Source organism: Octopus bimaculoides, chromosome 3 (genome assembly GCF_046866305.1).
Source record: "Octopus bimaculoides isolate indiv1 chromosome 3, ASM4686630v1, whole genome shotgun sequence".
Taxonomy (NCBI): domain Eukaryota; kingdom Metazoa; phylum Mollusca; class Cephalopoda; order Octopoda; family Octopodidae; genus Octopus; species Octopus bimaculoides.
In genome coordinates, this window is record NC_142930.1 from 93,719,904 (window position 1) to 93,744,805 (window position 24,902).

Below are 24,902 nucleotides of genomic sequence, written 5' to 3' on the forward strand. Positions count from 1 at the left end.
ACTGCACTACTAAAAGAAAAAAAAAAAATCAAGGTAGTTTTTTCTAGGCATGCCATTCAGATAGTCCTGAGGGCTGCACTTTGTAACATGACTGCTTTAAAATATTAAGTGAAGAAATTATTGTTTAAAAAGTTTTTTCCCCTCCTCAGTTCAAACTGAACTTCTGTTTTCCTCTCTGTCTCTGTCTGTCTCTCTCTCTCTCTCATACACACATACATTTTACAGCTTGTAAATGAAAAATGAAGATGATATTCAATATAGGATGTGGAACAGAGCGTGATAGATTAGAAAGTTTGAAACTTGAGCAGTGGATAAATAAAATACTCAGCACACAAATCGACAGACTGACAGACAGAAGCATGGCTGTCTGGTTAAGAAGTTTTACTCTATAAGCATGTGTTTCCAAGTTATGGTTCCACTGCTTGTCCACTGTTTGATGGTCATATTGGGGGTGGTATTTGATAGATAGAAAATGTGCAAAGGTTTTTAGTGTGCTTATCTGTTATGCTGAATGTTTATCACCAATGCAGGTTGTAAAAATTGGTGTTGTTGCGTCAAATAATATAACTTAGCAGTTCATTGTTGTGTAGTTACCCATGTGTGACTAAAGACCTTACATATTCAGCACTTTTATGATGTATATCAAATTAACACCATTGTCCCTTGGCTCGCATGGTTGATTGATTCTGTAAGTCACCAATGAAACTGAAATTGTGTAAAGATGAGAAGGTTTTTAGTAATGTTGTTAATAAAATAATGCACAAACAAATTTCAAACATTTATTTATTGAAATGAGAATAATATATATGATGTGCATGCGCGAACACCACACACACAGTAACCTATTTTTTCATGCTTGCATAGGTCAGGTGGAATTTATTGAGGCAGATTTTCTATGAATGAATGTCCTTTCCATCGCCAACCCTTACATGTTTTTGAATAGGGTAATATTTCCCCTTAAGCCGACATGTTTCCACACAGAATATTGGAAGCAAACGACACTGCTTGTATTACAGAGACACTTGTTCACAACTTGCACAATATCAGGGCAAAATGACAGTAATACACACATGTGTGACAAGTTTCTGCTAGTGTCTATCTACTAAATCCACTGACAAGGGTTTGGTCAGCCAAAAACTATAGCTATAGACACTTACTCAAGGTACCATATCTGTACCTACTATATATATATATATATTTATATATATATATATATAGTACGTATTCTATCAGTGTGTTTTGCAAACGGCTAAGTTATGGGGAAGTAAACACAGCAACATCGGTAGTCAAGTGATGGTGGTGGTACAGACACACACACACACACACACACACACACACACACACACACACACACACACACACAAATACATACATATATAGGCATATATATATATATATATAAGTCAGCCTCATATATATATATATATATATATATATATATATCATCATCATCATCATCATCGTTTAACGTCCGCCTTCCATGCTAGCATGGGTTGGACGATATACACACACACATATATATATATATACACAAATATATGTATAGGTATATATATATACATATATATATATATATATATATATATATATATATATATATACACACACAAATATATATATAGGCATATATATGTATACATATATATACATGTATATATACATATATATATACATGTATATATATAAATATATATACATATATATTCTTATATATAGCTGTGTGAGCCATGTACAGAGATGCTGCCAGTAAGGTGAGGGTTGGAAATGAGTACAGCAATGAATTCCGGGTAGAGGTAGGGGTCCACCAAGGTTCCGTCATCAGCCCCCTCTTATTTATCATAGTCCTCCAGGCAATCACAGAGGAGTTCAAGAGAGGTTGCCCCCGGGAGCTCCTCTATGCTGATGACCTTGCCCTAATTGCGGAGTCACTATCAGAACTAGAGAAGTTTCAGGTGTGGAAGCAAGGTCTAGAATTGAAGGGCCTTAGAGTCAACCTAGCTAAAACCAAAATCCTAATAAGTAGGAAGGTAGATAAAACACAAACCCCTTCAGGTAGATGGCCCTGCTCAGTATGTAGAAAAGGAGTAGGTAGTAACTCTATAAGATGTACCCAGTGCAAGCTATGGACACATAAGAGGTGCAGCAACATCAAAGGCAGGTTAACTAGGAAGTTAGTTTTTGTTTGTGGCAGATGTTCAGGTGCAATAAAGACTGTAAACAAACAGGAAACAACTTCTATATCATTCCAGGGTGAAAAACTAGAGGTAATCGATAGCTTCCGCTATCTGGGCGACCAAGTTAATAGTGGGGGTGGGTGCGCTGAAAGTGTAGCTGCTAGAATAAGAATAGCCTGGGCAAAGTTTAGAGAGCTCTTACCCCTGCTGGCGACAAAGGGACTCTCACTCAGAGTAAAAGGCAGACTGTATGACGCATGTGTACGAACAGCCATGCTACATGGCAGTGAAACATGGGCTGTAACTGCTGAGGACATACGTAAGCTCGCAAGGAATGAAGCCAGTATACTCCGTTGGATGTGCAATGTCAATGTGAATACCCGTCAGAGTGTAAGTATCTTGAGAGAAAAGCTGAACATTAGAAGCATCAGTTGTGGTGTGCAAGAGAGACGATTGCGCTGGTATGGACATGTGGTGAGAATGGATGAGGATAGCTGCGTGAAAAAGTGCCACACCCTAACAGTTGAGGGAACCCGTGGAAGAGGTAGGCCCAGGAAGACCTGGGCTGAGGTGGTGAGGCAAGACCTTCGTACATTGGGCCTCACCGAGGCGATGACTACTGACCGAGACCTTTGGAAATGTGCTGTGCATGAGAAGACCCGGCAAGCCAAGTAAGATCGTTGCCAGTGCCCCTGGACTGGCTCTTGTGCGGGTGGCACATAAGATGCACCATTTTGAGCGTGGCCGTTGCCAGTACCGCCTGACTGGCTTCCGTAGGATTTTCGAGCGAAATCGTTGCCAGTGCCCCTGGACTGGCTTGTGCGGGTGGCACATAAAAGACACCATTTCGAGCGTGGCCGTTGCCAGTATCGCCTGACTGGCCTTCGTGCAGGTGACACGTAAAAGTACCTACTACACTCTCTGAGTGGTTGGCGTTAGGAAGGGCATCCAGCTGTAGAAACTCTGCCAAATTTAGATTGGAGCCTGGTGTTGCCATCCGGTTTCACCAGTCCTCAGTCAAGTCGTCCAACCCATGCTAGCATGGAAAGCGGACATTAAACAATGATGATGATGATGATGAAGATATGCATGTAAATAATATTGTATGATGATGAAATTTTGGAAGTTGTCTTTATTTAGTCCCTAGTAGTTATGTTGTTATTTTCACTGAAATTGGAGGTATTTGTAATTTCACAGTGGGTGTTTTCCCCCCTTTAAGCCCCCTAATCGCAATGGAAAGTAAATTTTATGTAGCCCATCGTCTTTCTCATAAGATTTTACATGAGAACACATACTTTGTTTTTATGTATCTTCTATTCCCTTTTGTGCTATAGATATACAGACATACTGACGTTGAGCTTTATTATATACATATATATATATAAATAAGCACCCACTACACTCAGAGTGGTTGGCATTAGGAAGGGCATCCTGCTGTAGAAACTCTGCCAGATCAGATTGGAGCCTGGTGCAGCTATCTGGTTCGCCAGTCCTCAGTCAAATCGTCCAACCCATGCTAGCATGGAAAGCGGACATTAAACGATGATGATGATGATGATGATGATATATATATATATATATATATATATATATATACAGTACTGAGCAAAAGTCTTTGGCTACTTTAAAATATTGTAAATTACTAATAACTGCCAACTGTTTTGCATTGCATTTTTCAGAGATGAAACATTGGCCCTGTTGGAATCATTTGCATACCTGATCATTATATTTTTTTAGTAGGGTTTCTGAATGATAGGGGAAGATGTGAGATGATCACCAAAAATGGCTGTGCAAAAGTTTTTTGGCCACCTCACATAAACCAATCAAGCTACATTGTTTTAAAACAGAAAAATGTCTATAATGAAAATTTATTACATAATTGTCATTTCAAGAAGTTACTGTACATTGTTAATATTTTGTGTGGCTTCCTTTAGCTTGAATAATTGCTCGTGAAATTAACGTGCAAGTGGCTGAACACTCCACAGACACATGTACCCTTAGCGTAGTTCTCGGGGATATTCAGCGTGACACAGTGTGACAAAGCTGACCCTTTGAATTACAGGCACAACAGAAACAGGAAGTAAGAGTGAGAGAAAGTTGTGGTGAAAGAGTACAGCAGGGTTCGCTACCATCCCCTGCCGGAGCCTCGTGAAGCTTTAGGCGTTTCACTCAATAAACACTCACAATGCCCGGTCTGGGAATCGAAACCGTGATCCTATGACCGCGAGTCTGCTGCCCTAACCACTGGGCCATTGCGCTTCCACTTAGGATATTTTATATGGTTATGTTAACAATCTATATTTAATCATAATGGACATATGTGAAGTACTTTCTGTTCTCTCCACATATGTGAATTACTACTGCTCTCCTATCCTTAGCTAAATTGAATGTTTGCTCTGCATTACTGGTCTACCTGACAAAACTCAGTTATTTCTATGTATGTATGGTGAATATTTCAAATACCAGTTTATATTCAACTTTAATCCTGCATAACTTTCACACAAAAGCAAGCAATATAAAAGAGAAATACAGAACAACAAAAGTAGAGCTGGATTGCAGTATTTGAATTAAACTTTAATAGGGTAGCGCAATTGGTCACAGTGGTAATTGCGTGTTCTTATGAGGGAACCCCTTTGCTATGGTTCAATCTGCTAGAAATAGCAATCAAATCTCCCTAAACCCTTTAACATTCAGATTACTCTGTCTAATGTAATGCTTATTTATTCACATTGTTTTGAATTAATCATGCATTATCTCATAGCTTCAAAATTTCAATGATGTGATTGTATATTTTTACAATGATATTGTAGGGTAAGTGTGAGACATGGATCTGGGCTGTTAGAACATAAAAAAACATGTAAGATATTTGGGCCTGATATGGTCAGTTTAAATGCTGAAGGGTTAACATTGCACTTTACTGATTTTAAAATTAGGACATGTAAGGTGGCAAGCTGACAGTTATTAGCACGTTGGGCAAAATGCTTAGCGGTATTTTCTGTCTTATGTTCTGAGTTCAAATTCTGTAAAGGTTGACTTTGCCTTTCATCCTTTCTGGGTCAATAAAATAAGTACCAGTTGAGTACTAAGTTTGATATCACTGATTTACCACTCACCGTAATTGCTGGTCTTGTGCCAAAATTTTAAACCAAAATTAGGACATTTAAGAGGCCATATTTTCTAGCATGCAAGTTGAATTTTTCAGACCAGAATTTCCAGCCAAAAAAGTAGGTTGACTTACACACCAAGGTGACTTTGAAGGGCTAAAAGTGCCATTTGAAATGCAACAGGATTTGGAAAGATAGTGGTGATGTTTGAGTGTTTATTCAACATGTTTGCACCATATACTATGTCAATTTGTATACTGGAAAATATGGTAATTAGTGACATCTCAGCTTGTCCTCCCACCACCATCTTGAGTGGGAAAGGATTATTCCACCCAGACACCTTCTGATGCTGTAAATCAAGATCAACAGGCTTCTGTTGCGATGAGAAATTTGGCAGTGTTGAGAGGTTGTTTCTTATAGCATTTTCCAGTGTATCTTGGTGAGGAAAATGTTCCAAACTTTGACCACAAAAGAGCAAATGCAGTTTGAAACCAATGATAGTAAGTCCATAATAACATTCCAGAAGTAAAAGACTTTCTGTCTTGTGATTCTTTTAGAATTATACTCCAACCCATTTTGGGCCGGGACCCCATTGGTTGAGAACCACTAATCTGATGCATTTAGTCATGATCACATTTTTTTTTTTGTTTTCAGACATAGTGTTTCTAGGATTATATTACTCAATATTGTCCTTCTCATTTTTAAGATAGTTGGGTGTAATTTGAGGGAGATTTGGCGGATCTTTTTTAAAACGGGGGCCACATTTTTCATTAACGAAACACTTTGAAACTTGGAACACTGGTAGAATGTGTCATATAAAACATCTTTTTCTCATAGTCTTCTTAAAAAAAAAGAAATCCCTAAGATATTCCATGTTAAAGTTGTCGTATTTCTGTAATTTCAACCAATCACTGACGTCCATTCAGCTGATATACATTAAGTGCCGACTACATAAACAAACGATTCTGAAACAATTAACCCTAACCCTAACCCTAGGGTTAGGGTTAGGGTAAAGCAAATTTAAAATGAAAAAAGCAAATAAAACGAAGGTATGGAGATTACATACGCTTTACATCGCTTAATCAGCAAAAGGAGTAAATGTAAACAACTGAATACTTGTCAGTGATTGGTTGAAATTATCGAAATAAGACGAATTTTTTACATGAAATAAATTTGAATACAAAAATATTTTTCTGTTCTATAACACAAAATAGATAAGTATACGAAGTTTGAAAGTCTTTCCGTACCAAAAACACTACGTAAAACATTTATGAAAAATGTGGCCCCCGTTTTAAAATAGATCCGATTTGGCTGCTGTTTCTATTTAGTTTATTGACTATAAAGAAGCTTCCTCATTGGATTGGTGCAATTATTGTTTAGGTCCAAATTAGTTCTGATTGATCAGACTTATGATTAAAGACTAATAATCAAAGACATTCCAACTGTGACCATCCTATCTTTTTCGTTCATTTTTTTCAACCACAGTATATTTAGAACTATGTTATTTGATATGTCTTCATTTTTTAAGGTAGTAGGGTATGATATGAGGAAGATTTGTCTGCTATTTCTGGCAGGTCATGCAATCATGTCATTGGTTTGTAGGTCAGCTAATGTTATTGATGTTGATTAACCTCAAGTCAGTCATGATTGAGCAGACTTATGATCAAAAGCATTCCAGCCATGGCCATCTCGTCGTTTTCCTCATGACCATATTACCTAACATTTCCTTTTTTTATTGTAAGAGGGTAAGTGTAATTTGAGATGTTGCTATTGTTTCTACCAGGTCAATCAACCACAGCAAGTTTTTTTGTCATTGGCTTGAGTGTTAGATAATGTTCTAGTTGAGTGAACTGAGGCATTTAAAATATGTGCATATGTCAAAGGGAAGAGGGGTGCCCGGCCATAACTGAGGCATAGTTTCGAAGCTATGATCTGTTAGTCAGGAGTGTGGCACTTCACAGGAATGTTAATTAAATCAAAATTTTGATGTGTTGGAAACAATGGCTCTTATTTGGGTTTTCTTTCCCTTCTGTTTCTTTGCTCTGCTCTGCTGCAGTTCCGCAAATTCCTTTCCTCCGCTTTCAGTTCTGGGAGACATCTGTAAACCCTTTTCCTTCCCCTAACCCTGGTTGTTTTGACTCATACTGCATCAAAGGGGACATCCCCACTCTCATCTCCTTTGATTTCTTCCCTCACTATTTCTCTCCCTCTATTTTCCCCCTTTTCTTTTTTCTTTCTTTTCCTCCTCTGTTCTGTTATCTCCCCCCCCCCTCTGTCTCTGCCCTTATTCTTTCATTTCTTTCCCCTACACCTATTCTCACCCATCTTTTTGTCTTTCCTCTTACCACCCCCTCTCTCTCATTCTCTCCTCACACCTGCTCCTCCTCTATTCTTCTCAGTCACATCTCTTCTCCCTTTCCCTCTCACATTTTTTTCCCTGTCTTTCACATTTATTTCTCAAGCCAGTCTCAGAGTATCTCCATAAGTTGCTCGACCAGCTACAAATAGAAGCTAAATCTCCCTCAAAATGATACCAAAAATGGACATGCTGGATTGTACGGTTCCAGGTTTCCTGTACATAGGAAAAAATGTAGGATATTCACAGACAGAATAACTTTCATCGTAGGACCTAAACAACAACAACAACAGCATCTTCCTCTTTCAATTAAAACTTTTCTCTAACACTTCTCTTTCATTCAATCTCATCCTTAATCTCTCCTTGTCTTTTCTCTCTCCTGCTCTTTCGTTTTGCATACACCTATTTCTTTTACCTTCTCCGACCTATATGACTTTCCTTCCTCATCTCTCTCTCTTTCTCTCTCTCTCTCTCTCTCTTTCTCTCTCTCTCTTTCTCTCTCTCTTTCTCTCTGTCTCTTTCTCTCTCTCACTCTCTCTCTCTCTCTCTTTCTCTCCTCTCTCTCCTCTCTCTCTCTCTCTCTCACACTCTTTTCTCTCTCTTTTTTCTCTCTCTCTTTTCTCTCTCTTTTTTCTCTCTCTCTCTCTCTCTCTCTCTCTCTCTCACTCTCTCTCTCTCTCTCTCACACACACACTCTCTCTCTCTCACACTCTCTCTCTCTCTCTCTCACACTCTCTCACATCCACTGTACTCCCTCCACCTGTCTCCCTCTGGATGTCTCCCATCTCATTATGTCATCTTTAATATTTCTAATCCACACCGTCGTCCGTCTTTTTCCTCTTTTATCACCATCTCACTCCCCACTTTTTACTGTCTTCACTTCCCCCCCACTTCATCCTCCTCCCCTCACTCCCTTTCCCTTGTCCCTCCTCCTCTCACTCTATACCTCCCCCTCCATACTCTCAAATCTCTTCCCCCTTGTTCTCTATTCCTTCTTCACACCTCAACCCCCAGTATTAAATGACTCAATATTCCATAGTGAACATGAGTGGTTGGTTGGGGTGGGAGTGAGTGGCCTAACAATTTGCCACTGTCAGTCACATGACTGCACCTGCAACTATGATTGCCTTGTGGCGGCAGTGAAGGTGGTGGCAGTTGTATTGATATTCCTCTTGTTTAACCCCAGGCCTACCTGATTGATTTGGACAATGATCAAAAGTATTCTAGCCATGATCATGCAGTTTTTTTCCTGTAGGTGGATCATGCACTTTTTTCTTTTAAACACACACACACACACACACACACACACACACACACACACACACACACACACACATTGATGTTTGTTTTTATGTCAAGTTATGATAAAATCAATTTTACATAAAACTGAAGGATTATTGAATATTTTTTGTTGAGTATGTATTCTTTAACAAGAAAAGAGTTTACAGTGACTTCAAAGTTTCGGCCTACTTAGCCTTCACTGGACAATGTGTGCGCGTGTGCATGCAAGCATGTATGTTGTTCAGTGTGCCCTTTTTTTCTTTAACCCTTTCCATACCAACCCAGCTGAAACCGCCTCTGACTCTGTAGTACAAATGTCTTGTTTTCATAAGTTTTGAATTAAAATCTTCCACTAAACCTTAGTCACAATTTATGTTTCTAATACTAGCTTAATGATAACTAAGTTATTTTACTAAATTCTTTGTCATATTTAAAATTAACTGAAAGAAACACAGAGCATCTCAAAAGAAAGGGTTAAAGGTGTGGCTTGAGAATGTTTGACTGCTATTTCTAGGAGGTTGAGCGACCTTGTGGACGTTTAGTAGTTTTCTCATGTGGTGATCATGATGATGTGGGGAAGACTTTCAAAGAAAGGAGGGCAACTCTATTTCTCTTTATTTCAATATTATTTTGTTACTAATTTCATTAGCATGTGGGGGTGCATGTGTGTGTGTGTGTGTGTGTGTGTGTGTGTGTTTCTATATAATTTACTTTGTGTGTGATGTTTTTAGTGTAGTTATCTTATATCTTTAAGTTGTTGCAGTTAGACTGTGGCCATGCTGGGGCACCACCTTGAAGAACTTTTAATCTAATAAATCAACCTCAGTACTTTTTTTTTTGGTTAAATACACATTACTTATTCTGTCAGTCTCTTTTGCCAAAATGTTAAGTTATGGGAATGTAAACACACCAACACTGGTTGTCAAATGGTGGTTGGTGGGAGACAAAGACACACACAGACAATGGGCTTCTTTCAGTTTCTGTCTACCAAATCCACTCACAAGACTTTGGTCAGCCCGAGGCTACAGTAGAAGACACTTACCCAAGGTGTCACACAATGGGACTGAACCATGTGGTTGGGAAGCAAGCTTCTTACCTTACAGCCATGCCTGCCCCTGTTTGCATGGTATGTCTATGTATTTTATGTGTGCACACACACATGCACACATAGTTGACATTGTGTTTGTATGTAGTTTGCATTATGTATGTATATAGTTTGCATTGCATTTGTGTGTGTGTGTGTGTAGTTCTTTTTAGTATTATGTGTATATGTGTGATTTATTTTTGGTATGTTCAAAGGTTAATGTTTACATTTTGTGTGTATGTGTGAATAATTTGTGTTAGTTTGTGTGTGTGTGTGTGTGTGTGTGTGTGTGTGTGTGTGTGTGTGTGTGTATGCATTGTGTAATGTGTAATAAGCCATGTATTTGTTGAATATAGCAAAATAAATCAATGAGGATGATTACTCAGACACATCATCTGCATGCAAAAAGTAACAATAAGTTAATGTTAATAGTGTTAACATGTATAATGGAAATGATTATTAAAACTCTAATGAGACTTGATTATGCGATGAGTAAAAGACAATATTAATGACTAACATTGTTTGTTAGTTAAAGTTATTGGATTTATAGTTTGTGTGCATGCCTTGTTGTTATATCTTATATCGATGTGTGTATGTGACTGTGTTTTATGACCATATTTGCTGGTTAAGATTACAAGACTCAAATGAAACCCTCAATGGACTACTGTCCTCACATTGCAGACAGCCTAGACTGCATCCAAAACACAAAAAAACAAAACATTCATTTGATTGGTATAAAAACAGGCATCTCTGGCTAGACCCAGGAAAGGGCTATCTGATTGGCATGAATGCTCCAGCCTTTGCCCTATAATCACTCTGTGTTCTCTTTGCCTTTTCTAATGCTAATATCATGGCCTCTGTTCCTCAGTTTTGTCTGAACTCTTGTCACTTTCATTCAGGCATTCCTGTTTTACTACCTCTCTTCTCATCATCCTTGTTGTATCCAAACTTGTCCCAGGCCCTGCACTAATCACAATGCTCAGATTTTCATTATCACCACCACCACCACCATCATCATCATCATCATCATCTGTCTGTTTTCTATGCTGGCATGGGTTGGATGGCTTGACAAGAGCTGGCAAGGCTAGGGGCAACATTGGGTTCCATTGTCCGTTTTGGCTTGGTTTCTACAGCCGGATGCCCTTCCTAATGATAACCACTTTTGCAGTGTGTACTGGGTGCTTTTTATGTGGCACCGTCATCAGTGCTTTTTATGTGACACCATTACCAGTGCTCTTTACATGGCACTGTCATGAAGGGAATAATACTACTGCTATTTAGCCCTAGGAATCAGCACTGCTTCCTGTTGGCCTTGACACATTTCCTGTGTCCTTATGTTTACAAGGGGGAGACAAAGCACCTCTACTTAGCTAAGCCTGCATCCAGAGACATGTTTCTGAGTCTTTGCTTGTCATCAGTGTGGAGTAGCAATGGCCTGCTAGTTGGAGATGGATGTCAAGCTCTCGTAAACATATAATGGTTCTAGTGAAACACATTCATTGATATCAAAAATAGAAATAATACATTTCTAAATGTGTTATTTCTATTTTTGAAATGAGTGAAATCAGCTTGACAGGCATCTCCAACTAGCAGGAGGGTGTAAATCAATTACATTGACCTGTGTTCAATTGGTATTTATTTTATTAACCCCAAAAGGGATGAAAGTCAAAGTTGACCTTGGTAGAATTTGAACTCAGAACATAAAGACAGATGAAATGCCACTAAGCATTTTACCCAAAGTGCTAACAACTCTGCCAGCTTGCCACCTTATGATGATAATGATACTCTTTTACTCTTTTACTTGTTTCAGTCATTTGACTGTGGTCATGCTGGAGCACCGTCTTTTAGTCGAGTAAATCGACCCCAGGACTTATTCTTTGCAAGCCTAGTACTTATTCTCTCGGTCTCTTTTACCGAACCGCTAAGTTACGGGGTGCGTAAACACACCAGCATCGGTTGTCAAGCGATTTTGGGGGACAGACACAGACACACAAACATATACACACACATAAATATATATATACATATATACGACGGGCTTCTTTCAGTTTCCATCTACCAAATCAAATCCACTCACAAGGCTTTGGTCGGCCCGAGGCTATAGTAGAAGACACTTGCCCAAGGTGCCACACAGTGGGACTGAACCCGGAACCATGTGGTTGGTAAGCAAGCTGCTTACCACACAGCCACTCCTACGCTTATATTGATAATTATAATGATTATTTCTCTCCCTATATTTTCCCTCTCTTCTTCTTTTCTCAGCTGGGTAGCCATATATCTTCTCTGCAGCAAGATACCTGTTTCTCTCTATCTATCATACTTTAACCTTTCATCACCTGGTACAAAGCTACCTCTCTCAATACAACAGTCTTTGTCTTGCAAGTTAATTGATGACCTTGCTGATGCTGGTACCACATGAAAAGGCATGCAGTACACTCTATAAAGTAGTTGGCATTAGAAATGGCATCCAGCCATAAAAAAAAAACAAAAAAACGTGCCAAAGCAGAAAGTAGAGTCGTGTTTCTCAACTGGGGTCCCCGGAACCCTAGGGCTCTGTAAAAGGTTCCTTAGAAGAGTGGGATAAGCTAATGCTAATTTTATTATCATAATATTACTATACATGCCCAACATATTGGTTATTGTAATATAGACATCATCCTATTATGTTATCAAAAAGAAAAAAAAGAAATATAACCACACACACACACACACACACACACACACACACACACACACACACACACACACACACACACACACACACACACACACACACACATGCATATATATATGTAATTTTTATTTGCCTGTCGTGGTACTTAAATGTGAATGAGATGTAAGGGGACAATATTTTTGAGATTCCGGTTCGAATGACATGCGTGTTTTTGTTTCACTTTTGACGCGTAATACTTAAATAGTGGAGGAGATATGATGTTGCTGTGGGCTGGAAGCATGCAAGAAGTTAAAATGGTTTTTGACTAAAGCAGAACTGGGACCCTAGGTAAGGCATGTGTAAAATTTGAATGAAATTGGTTGTGTAGTTCTCGAGTTTTAGGGGTTCACACACACACACACACACACACACACACACACACAATTTTATATATATATAAATATATATATATATATATATATATATATATATATATATATATATATATATATATATATATATGAGAGAGAGAGAGAGAGAGAGAGAGAGAGAGAGAGAGAGATTTACCATGAGAACTTCGATGCAAAAAATATGAGAAAGATACGGTATATAATTTTTTTTTTGTACAGGTGTTTCTTGAGATATGTAACTTATTTTAAAGGGTTACGCAAAGGTAAAAAGGTTGAGAAACACTGCAGTAGAGCATGGCACCGTTCTCTGGTTTACCACTTCCTGCCGTACCTTCCAACCCATGACAGCATGGAAAAACATGTTAAATAGTGATGATGATGGTTCTGATTTATGCACATGGCCAACAAATTTGAGGGGAAGGAGACTAGTCGGTGCCATTGACTCATGTGCTTGACTTTTGGTATTTTGTTTTATTGACCCTGGAGGGATGAATGGTAAAGTTAAGCTTGGCAGGATTTGAACTCACAACTTAAAGAGCTGGAACAAATACTGCAAAGCGCCTTTTTTTTCTGACACTAATAATTCTGCCAGCTCATTGTAATGATGGTTATAAAGATAGTAGGGAGAAGTATTATGATAAATAAATGGTTGTTATAATGATGGTGATGGTTATAGTGATGCTGCTGATTATGATGATGAAGAAAATAACAATGATGATGATGGTGATGATGATTGGTTGTGATGATTTTAATGATGTTAGTGATAATGATAGTGATAGTTTCCGCCTCCATTTTTTTATTTTTTTAAATCTAATATTAATTTTAGATATTTGTCTGAATGCAGATTTCTTTCAGTAAATAAATAAATAAATACATAAATAAACCCAACAGAAAATAATTTTTTGAAATATTGGCATTCTTATTGAATGGAAACCCCCACCGCACCCACTTCCATGTACTTGTGGGTGGAGGTGGGGTGGGGTTTAGTCATGTATGGAAGCAGGAGCAGTTATTGTTGATTTTGTTTGAGTTGTTGTTTCTTGTTTATGTACACCTATATATATACTTCTGTGTGTGTGTGTGTGTGTGTGTGTATGGCATGTATTGCCCTAAGTGCTTGGTAGAGATTACTGTATAGTTAATTGTGACCTAAGGTGATGTTTGTCTCTCTCCAAGCTTTTGACATATCTGACAGATGTGGAGAGATTTATTATGACTGTATATAGATTTATGGCTTCTGTAATGCTGGAAGTAAGTGGTGGGTGGTGGTGGTGGTGGTGGTGGCATGGAAAGTGGGGCTTTTTTTTGCTGTCTCCTTTCTGCTCTTCCTTTGAGGAAGCATTAACATTTATGTCAAGAAGGAGAGATCTTCAGAGAAGCCAGACAAGGAGAGGCAGAAGAAGAGAGAAAATGAAGAACAAAGTGTGTGTGTGTGTGTGTGTGTGTGTGTGTGTGTGTGTGTGTGTGTGTGTGTGTGTGAGAGAGAGAGAGAGAGAGAAAGAGAGAGAGAGTGGGGGGGGATTGGAGAAAATAAAATGTAGAGAGAGATAGAAAGGGAAATGAAAAATAGAAAGAGAAATGAGGAAATGAAAGTTAATAGGGGTGGAGAGTATTTTATAAAGAAAGAAACCTGATATTTTAACTTGCTAACTAAATCATATACTTACACAGGTACATGCACAAACACATACACATATATCATCATCATCATCATTTTAAAGTCCACTTTTCCATGCTTGCATGGGTTGGTCAGAATTTACTAAGGCATATTTTCTACAGCCGAATGCCCTTCCCATCAGCAAACCTCACCTGTTTCCAAACAAGGTAATATTCCCCTTGGCCTGACATTTTTTCTCAGAATACTGGAAATGACACTGTTTATATGAAAGTGATACTCATTTATAGCTTATCACGTGATGTCAAGAAAAGGAGGCACAAACATATACACACATACATCCGTCTATCTCAGCAGATATGACCTTTTAAAAGCACATCATCACTGTCCATCCTCCCATCAATTTGTGCCTGTCAAACTTTCCCAGCAACTCATCTTTCGTAAGACCCACTCCTCTAGTTACAGCACTGTTTCCCCCACTGTTATAATTATATGAGAATAGAACTGCACATATTCCCCCTTTTTGTGCTACCAGTAATCCCTCTTCTTGGAACGACTCCTTTTGCCACCCATCCTGCACCTCCAACATCATCCCTTACCACTATATGTTGTATGAACACATACTTTCCCTTTGAACACCCCTTCGTTTCTGACCTTGATGCCTGTTTTTGTAACGCGCTGTATCCACCCCTATGTACGCTTGACCTCTGTCATTGTTTAGTGTTCATCTGTCTGCTCCACACTTAATCTCAGCCCTTATCTGCCCACCTAACCAGCCTCACTTCACTGGTCCTGTTCTTCTGTCCACCTTTTGGTACCTGGAGAGTACACTCTGATACCTTACCTCTGCCATCCTTTCTTCCATTCCTGCTAGGGTACCTAAGTATTTGCTCTATAGCAAGATACCTGTTCCTGACCATCTTTCCTATTTTAGCCACTCTACGTATAGCCCAAACCCACCTCCTTCAACATTGCACCCTTACTTTGTCAAGTGGTCTTATCATGCAAGTTATTTGTTGAAGGCGCATGGCTCACTGGTTAGAGCATCGGGCTCACAGTCATGAGGTAGTGAGTTTGATTCACAGACTGGGCTGTGTGTTGTATTCTTGAGCAAGACACTTTATTTTCACATTGCTCTAGTTCACTCAACTGTAGAAATGAGTTGCAATGTTACTAGTGTCAAGCTGTATCGGCCTTTGCCTTTCCCTTGGATAACATTGATGGCATGGAGAAGGGAGGCTGGTATGCATGGGTAACTTTGCCTGGACTTGTGCCTTGGAGAGTAATTTTCTAGGTGCAATCTTATGGTCATACATGACTGGAGGGGGGGGGTTTACCCATTATTTGGTGACCTCACTAGTGTTGGTGTTGTGTAAAAAGCACCTAGTACACCCTGTAAAGTGGGTGGCCTTAAGAAAGGCATCCAAATCTTAGAAACTTTGGCAAAGCAGACATTGGAGCTCTATATTTTTTCTTTGCATTGATCCTATGTAAATTGTCAAAAACTTAAAAATCCTAACACCTGAATATTTCTTATTATTCATTCTTTTTTTTTAACATCAAAATTATGAATTATTTCATTATTATTTCAGATTAAAAGAAGAAAATAGACGACTGCTGAAGGAAAAGGTAGAAAATGAACAGCTAATCAAACTTCTAGAAACTGAGAAAGAGGTTTTAACCAAAAATGTGAGTAGGAAATTGTTTTCATTCTATGTATGTATGTTTAATATGTATTAAGTGTATACTATGTATAATAATATATTAAACAGAAACATTATTGTTCCTAAATCTCTCAACGAGAGATGTTCAGTAGCAGTACTTTAAAGTAAAGATTAGTTGCCAACCTAATGTGGCAGTTCCAGCTGGGACGAAAACTGCTGTTGTTTAACCCCAGGAAACATATTACTTAGATTTTATCATGTACTAGCCAGACTCATGGAAACTCCATGGGAAACATCTCTTATTTATCTTCACTACGAAATTGCTATAACATCATCATCATTATCATCGTCATTGTTTAACCCATTAGCATTGAAACTGGCCATACCTGTCCAAATATTCTACCTATTTTATGTTCAGTCTGGCCAGATCTGGCCTCTCACACCTTTCCTATGATGTCATTCTAAACATAAACGATAACATCATTGAAATCTTGAAGCGACAAGATAATGCATAGTTAATTCGAAACAATGTGAAGAAGTAAGCATTACATTTGACAGTTATCTGAATGCTGAAGAGTTAAGCTTCCACTCTCCCATGTTTGCATGGCTTGGACAGAATTTTATTGAGGCAAATTTTCTACGATAAAATGCCCTTTCTTCTGCCAACCCTCACCTGTTTCCAAGCAAGGCAATATTTTCCCATGACCAGACATGTTCTTTTAGAATATTGGAAATGAATGACACAGCCTGTATGAGAGCGACTAACATTTTACAACTGTCACGCAGTGTTAAGATAAGGAGACACAAATATGCACACGCACGCACGCACGCGTGCACACACACACACACGCACACAACAGTTTAACATATATCAACAGAAAATAGTTTCAAACATGACATTCCTCAACAAAAGTTTGATTAGTATCTATAGATTGCCTTTTACAATTAAGACTAATGAAATTTTGAGTGGATATGTCTACTTTTCACTGTAATAAGAGTTAATTAGTTTCTAGCTAAAGCTAAAAGCATCAGTATATCTTAAATTTTATGGTCTTATAGTTAAGGTTTTATTATCATCCAGTATATTAAACTCATAATTATTGATGCACTAAACAATGACAATATATCTTTATGAATAATGGAGAGATATTATTAAAAAAAAAAAGTAGTATCAGACATCACCACCTCTTCCTCTCTTCTTATACTTTATCTCTCTCTCTATTTAATCAACATCTTCGCAGCTAACAAATGTATGTTATGATTGAAATTTGGATGAGAGAAACAGTGTGGGAATCTGATTGAGAAATCATTGTTTTTGAATCTTAGTATTAATTTGTGAACCTGTTTAACTTGGCCACTTGATTTATCGGTGCAGGTCAGGTTCCCAATCTGAGTACAAGTGGTAGATTGTTATAGTTGCTTGCATTATCTTATCTGAAAAAAAAGCTATGTAAATTTCTATGTATACAATATATACTATGTTCACATATTAAGTGTGGGCATAATTGTGTGGTTAAAAAATTCACTTGTGGTTTCTGATTCAGTCCCACCGCATAACACTTTGGGCAGGCTAATATCTTCTGCTATAGCCTACCAGCCTTACCAAAGGCTTGTGAGTGGATTTGGGAAATGGAAACCTAAAGAAGCCAATTGTATATGCATGCATGTACATATGTAAAGCTATGTAATAAGTTGACTTATGAGCGTGGCAAATTTAACTATTTCTCAGTAGATTGAAAATGTGATGAATAACCTTAACCAATTTTCAATCCTTTATGGGGCCTCATCAGAGGTATCTACATCTCATGACCAATCTATATCTCTACACAATAAATCCAGTAGCTTCAAAGAACTGGTGCTACTAATTTGCATACCTTAAATATTTAACACTTTATTAAATATCAGCAGCATGTCAACAGGAATCCCAGCTCACACAGTGTGTGCATGTGTGTTTGTGAATGTATGTGTGCATTAATGTTTTCATATTTCTGTTGTTTACATGTGTGTATCTCGTGCATTGGTTTGCAAGCACTTGCTTTGGAAACTGTCATTTTTTTGCTGTTCTCTACAAAAGCATGTCTGAGTTTCTTGACAGGCCCTGATGTGTTGTGCTCTTCTCTCTTTCTCTCTCTGGTCAGATAACCATGTACATCCTCTAAAACACCTGTTTCTGTCTCTCTGTCAAACTATCTTTCATCATCTGACACAAGATCCCCTCCTCCAATGCAACCTTCCCTCTCAAAATTCCTTGTCTTGCTAGTCACTTGGTGATTCTGCCAGTGCTCCTGCCACATAAAAAGCATCCAGTCCACACTGTAAAGTGGTTGGCAGGGAGTTGCCAACTAAGAACTGCATTGAGGGTATACTTGTCTGTGAAGTGCTCGGCCACATGCATCTTAATTTCATGAGCAAGCCGTTCCATTGATCAGATCAACTAGAAACTTCACTGTCATAACTGACTGAGTGTCAGTTATACTATATATACTTGACAAAGTAGGGGTGCAGTGTTGAAGGAGGTGGGTTTGAGCTATGTGTAGAGCGGCTAAAATAGGAAAAAAGGACTGGAACAGACGTTTTGCTATAGAGCATATATTTAGGTACCCTAGCAGGAATGGGAGAAAGGATGTTGGAGATAAGGTATCAGAGTGTACTCTCGAGGTACCAGAAGGTGGACAGAGGAAGAATAGGACCAGAGAAGTGAGGCTGGTTAGGTGGGCAGATAAGGGGTGAGATTAAGTGTGGAGACAGAAGATGAACACTAATCAGATGTTAAACAATGACAACGATGATATATGTATGTATAATTGAAAACCAAGAGCAGAGTGGAGATTTATTCACATCTAAAACTTTTTTATTTAAGTTTTCTACAGCATATAAAACAATGACCAACATATGTTTCTACTGCAACAACTGTGCATTGCTCTGTATGCAATTTCGTCAAGAGTCCATCACTTGCAACGTATTCAAAGTGAACTAATTCAAACAAGCTTCTTGCATTGATGATAGCATTACTTTTTAAATCAAATTGAATATATACATGTATATCACGTTCATACTGTGTAGTGAAGGGATACGGCTCAGTGGTTAGGGTATTTGGTTCATGATCATAAGGTCATGAGTTTGATTCCCAGTGTCGCCATGTGTCCTTGAGCAAGACATTTTATTTCTTGTTACCCCCATCCACCCAGCTGGCAACTCAGGGAGTTGCCAACTGAGAACTGCATTGAGGGTATATTTGTGTGTGGAATGCTCAGCCACATGCATGTTAATTTCACGAGCAAGCCGTTCTATTGATCAGATCAACTGGAAACTTCACTGTCATAACCGACTGAGTGTCAGTTATACTGTGTAAATTACAATTAAATGGTTATATTATGTATATATTATAATTACATGGTTTCATCATGATGATGATGATCATCATTTAATGTCTGTTTACCATGCTGGCATGGGTTAGACGGTTTGACTGAAAACTGGTAAACTGCAGAGCTGCACCAGTATCCAATCTGATTTGGCATGGTTTCTACAACTGGATGTCCTTCCTAATGTCAATTGTATCATATAATTAATTTTATAGCATCTTGAAGTGATTTTTACATGAAGATGTTGAAACTTTTTTCACATACAGGGATATTTTGCAGTACGAGTTTAATTTGTTCCATGATTGAGCTCGTCTTATGATTTACTCGTTTTACAAATCAATTTTTCCCCATTGAAATTAGCTAAAATATAATTAATTCATTCCAGCCCCCCCAAAAACCACTCAAAAAAATTTTTTTGTGGGTTTTAAAACAGATAAAGTGTAGTTACAAGTAAAATGACGATTATAAAAAAGAAAATGCAAAAGGAATATGTAAACTGGTTTTATTAACTGAATTACCTTAAAGATGGGATGATTTGTGTGCTTGTTCTACAGATTTCTGCTCGTACTTCAAGACAAAAATTTGCATGTGTCTCAGCTCATACAGCAAATTACTGATACAATGGGGCACTCATACTGCGAGGTTCTACTGTACTTATTGAAGGCTGATTTCAAGACACTGAGCCTGACGAAGGAGATGGCTAGGGATTGAGATATCTGGCAAATTGTTGTACTCAAGAAGACCTGTCTGCCACAGCAGAATTGATACCGGTGCTGGTTTCACATAAAAAGCACTAATGCTGATGCCATGTTAAAAGCACCCAGTGTATTCTGTGGAGTGTGGAGGCGCAATGGCCCAGTGGTTAGAGCAGCGGACTCAGTCATAGGATCGCGGTTTCGATTCCCAGACCGGGCGTTGTGAGTGTTTATTGAGCGAAAGCACCTAAAGCTCCACGAGGCTCTGGCAGGGGATGGTGGTGAACCCTGCTGTACTCTTCCACCACAACTTTCTTTCACTCTTACTTCCTGTTTCTGTTGTGCCAGTAATTCAAAGGGTCAGCCTTGTCACACTGTGTCATGCTGAATATCCCCGAGAACTACGTTAAGGGTACACGTGTCTGTGGAGTGCTCAGCTACTTGCACGTTAATTTCACGAGCAGGCTGTTCCGTTGATCGGATCAACTGGAACCCTTGACATCATAAGCGACGGAGTGCCAACAACAACTCTGTGGAGTGATTGACATTAAGGAAGGGCATCTGGTTGTAGAAACCATGCTAGAACAGACAGTGAAGCTTGGTGCCGTCCTTAACTTTACCAGTTCCAGTCAAACTGCCAGCATGGAAACAGACATTAATGTTGATGATGATAATGATGATATGTACATAACATATGTACATTGATATATTTATAACCATAAATTAATCCCTATGCAACCTTATCACATTGATGCTTAAAATTTATTTTTATACAAAAATGAGTGTTTATTTTTTAATTATTTTTTTATGGCTTAGTAAGAGGGGAAAGTGAGGTAGGGGTAGTGCTCATGATCTTATTAGGGCCTCTGAGAATTGTTGCGTAAAGGAAGAGATGAACAGCTATTTTAGGGTTTGTCTCAATGCAAAGATCTGGTTTTGTGTGTATGTTTCTACAAATGGTTAAATAGTTAAGAAGTTTGCTCCTCAATCATGAGGTCTTAGGTTCAATCCCGCAGTGCAGCACACTGGGCAAATATCTTATATCTTCTGCCATAGCCTCAAGTCAGCCTATTTCTTGTTAGAACTATGTAGCTGGAAATTTGTGCTTATTAGACAAACTTTACTTGTAAGTTCAAAAAGCCAGACTTGTGTCACATTATAACATTGAATCTGACTGAAGATTACTATAAGGGTATATATATATATATATATATATATATATATATATATATATATGTTTATGCAATACTCAACCACCTAAATTCACAATAAATTCATGAGTAGGTAGTTCCATTGATTGAACAACAGGAATACTTATCAGCATTGAATCTGATCCGATAAAAGATCTATTTATATTAACTAGTATTAGCCCATTCATAATGATATTGATTTATATATTAAATATAGTTATGTCTCTTTCACCTCTCTCTCCCTCTTTCTCTCTCTCTCTCTCTCACACACACACACTGGTCTTAACACACCTCTTTCAAGTACTCTCTTTTTTGCTTGTGAATGCAAAAATATATACATGCTGTCTGCGGTGAGGGTGTGTTTATAGATATATTCACATGCTCAAAAGTATTTTTTGCTGTGTTTTGGCAGCTATGCTGTCAATTGTATGTTCTTTATTGAATCTAGTTTTTAGGAATACCATAACTCTTAGAAATATTACTATTTTTGTGATTGTTACCTTGATTTTTCTTGCTGCTGTTATTTAGCATTAGGTTACCTCTAATCGAACAGACTTATGATCAAAGACATTCCATTTGTGACCATCCAGTATTTTTATACATTTAGTGCAGCAAAAACCACATTGTCTAATTATCTAGTGTATCCTTTTCTAATCAGTAAGATATGATTTTAGATGGCGAGCTGGCAGAAACGTTAGCACACTGGGCGAAATGCTTAGTGGTATTTCGTCTGCCGTTACATTCTGAGTTCAAATTCCGCCGAGGTCGACTTTACCTTTCATCTTTTCGGGGTTGATAAATTAAGTACCAGTTACGCACTGGGGTCGATGTAATCGACTTAATCCCTTTGTCTGTCCTTGTTTGTCCCTTCTATGTTTAGCCCCTTGTGGGCAATAGAAAAAAAAAAAAGATATGATTTGAGAGAGATTGGGTTATTATTTTTAGCAAGTTGAGTGACCTCATAGAGATAGCTCCTTTACTGTTATTTAGTTGATATTAAGGTGGTGGGGATAGCATGTATTGTAATCTTTGCAGATCCTCCCAGACTGGTTAGGATGATGTTCAGCCTGAAATTCTACAATTTTATTGAACACATTCTTTTCTTTACAATTAAGTTAGAAAATAATGAAGAATATGGTAAAATAACTTTGTTGTTATTAAACTGTTCACTACATAAATTAACATGAAATTTTAATGTAAGTTTTAATTTAACTCATTTTAAAACAAGAAACCTGTACCATTGAACCAAGGGTCATCACATGTAGTTTGATATCAAAAGGGCTAATAATGCCTGTCAATGTTGGCAAGGAAGATGTCCCAACTATGACAGTTCTTGAGAGAAAGGAATAGATTACAATAAAACAAAGAATTTAAAGTTGAAGTACTTCAGATTTGGCAAGACAAATAGGCATGTACATTGGGTGAACCTGGTTTCAAATGTTACCGAGGAGTAGAAATTATTGTAGTAGCAGTAGAAGATACAGTGAGAAGAGACAATACATCTAATAGCTGATACTTGTATTATATTGGTGAATGAATCCTCGTCCATCATACTGGATGGCTTTCTTTGGGATGTAGCCACAAAATGTTTGTGTATGCAACAGCAGCACACCATCATAGCTCTTCAAAGTAGGTCACACTTAAGCTTTGTAGAGAGATTCAGTAACTGATCAGAGCTGAAGTATTTTCAGACCCTGAAGAGGAAACCTTACAAACATAGTATGAATACAAGGATTTGTCTCGTATCATCTGCTTAAAGCTCTTGAGAAACCCTTGCAAATACAGGATACATTTACATTTGATTTTGACGCATATACAGGCATATGTATGTTTGTACATTGATACATACATAAACTCTCTCTTTCTCTCTCTGTCTCTCTCTCTCACACACACATGAAAGAAAGAACAGAGCAATCTAATTTGCAGTGTCCACATAAATTGATTAGTATTCAGTGATGATTTATAATACATTCCAAAGATTCTCCATGTAAAATTTTTAGAATGGACATATACACACAGAAAAAGTAATTGCACATACACAGACACACATGCACACACACACACACTTGTATATCTATAAAGATATATACATTCTCATTATATGAGTGCAAGTACTTCTACATACACATATATGAGCATATATGAGGATACACACAAAATTCCTCTTTCACATAGATTCTTGGGATTACCATGTTAATGATAAGGCTTGAATTCTGTGATGGAGAATTTATCTTAAGGAAAATATACATTTATACATAGGCATAAGTGTGTGTGTGTGTGTGTATGTGTGTGGCTGACTGCTACTCCCCCAGCATTTTAAAACAAGTAGAAAATTTTGGCCAGATATACCCAGTTTAAATGCTAAAGAGTTAAAATGTTGTTGATGACAGTGATGAAGAAGTTAATGATTTGAGGTGGCAGCTATTTCTCACAGACCAAATGATCAATGTAGAATTTCCTATTTCTGTTGAATTGGTGATTTCCAGAAATTTCCATTCCCTTCAGCAGAAATTCAATCACACATGTCACACGCAAAGTTTTTCTTTTCAAAATTTTCAGACAAATCGGGAGATCAAGTGTAGCCAGAGAGACCTTGCCAAAATGGAGCAGGACTTAGATCATGCTAACCAAGTGAACCAAGAGCTCAAAGTGGCAAATGAAGTCCTCACAGAGAAAATTAACTCATCTCAAAATGTAAGCCTCTTATTTATATAGTTCTTAAAACTCTGTATTGCACCTTGTCTGTTATTGGTTTCTATATTTTACTATTTGATATGTTTGTATGAGCTGTTGTTTTTGTTGTTATGTTGTTGTCTCAAATCGGCTTATACTGAATAAATTCATGATAAAAGGCGTTCTAACTATAACCATCCAATCTATTTCTTATGTACAATGTTTGCAGGACTGCATCATCCAATGTATCTTCCCTTTTTTTATTAAAACAGTAGGATGTGATTTGAGAGAGTATTTCTAGCATTTCAGGTGGCTGCATAGAAATTTCCTCAGCTTATATTGTTTGTATGAGTTGTTTGATAAACCCCAGTCAATCCTATTCAAAGGTCCTTTTGATCAAATGAATTCTTGCCTTGATCATCCTATCATTTTAGCTGCATTTAGGATTACAGTGTTTCTTGTTCTTTTGTGCCATTTAGCTGATATTTCTAGCAAGTCAAGCAGCCACAAAGATGCTCTGTGCAATTTCCTGGAACATGTTTAGGGTTATGAAATCAAACTTATTATTGTTGTTTAACCCCAGGTTAGCTCTGATTGAGATGCTGTATGATTAAAAACATTCTAGGCATAACCGCCCTGTC

The 24,902-nt window shown here is 37.9% G+C and overlaps 1 protein-coding gene across 5 annotated transcripts in view; it reads left to right on the forward strand.

Annotated features, from left to right (window-relative positions):
- The window catches only part of LOC106871706 (uncharacterized), a 436,102-nt gene that overhangs the window by 339,423 nt on the left and 71,777 nt on the right, over positions 1-24,902 (forward strand). For all 5 annotated transcript variants that reach the window (XM_089349376.1, XM_089349372.1, XM_089349374.1 and 2 more), the window contains 2 exons: positions 16,270-16,366; positions 24,148-24,282. In XM_089349376.1, the coding sequence (XP_089205502.1) occupies positions 16,270-16,366; positions 24,148-24,282 (232 nt within the window). The remainder of the gene's footprint in view (positions 1-16,269; positions 16,367-24,147; positions 24,283-24,902) is intronic.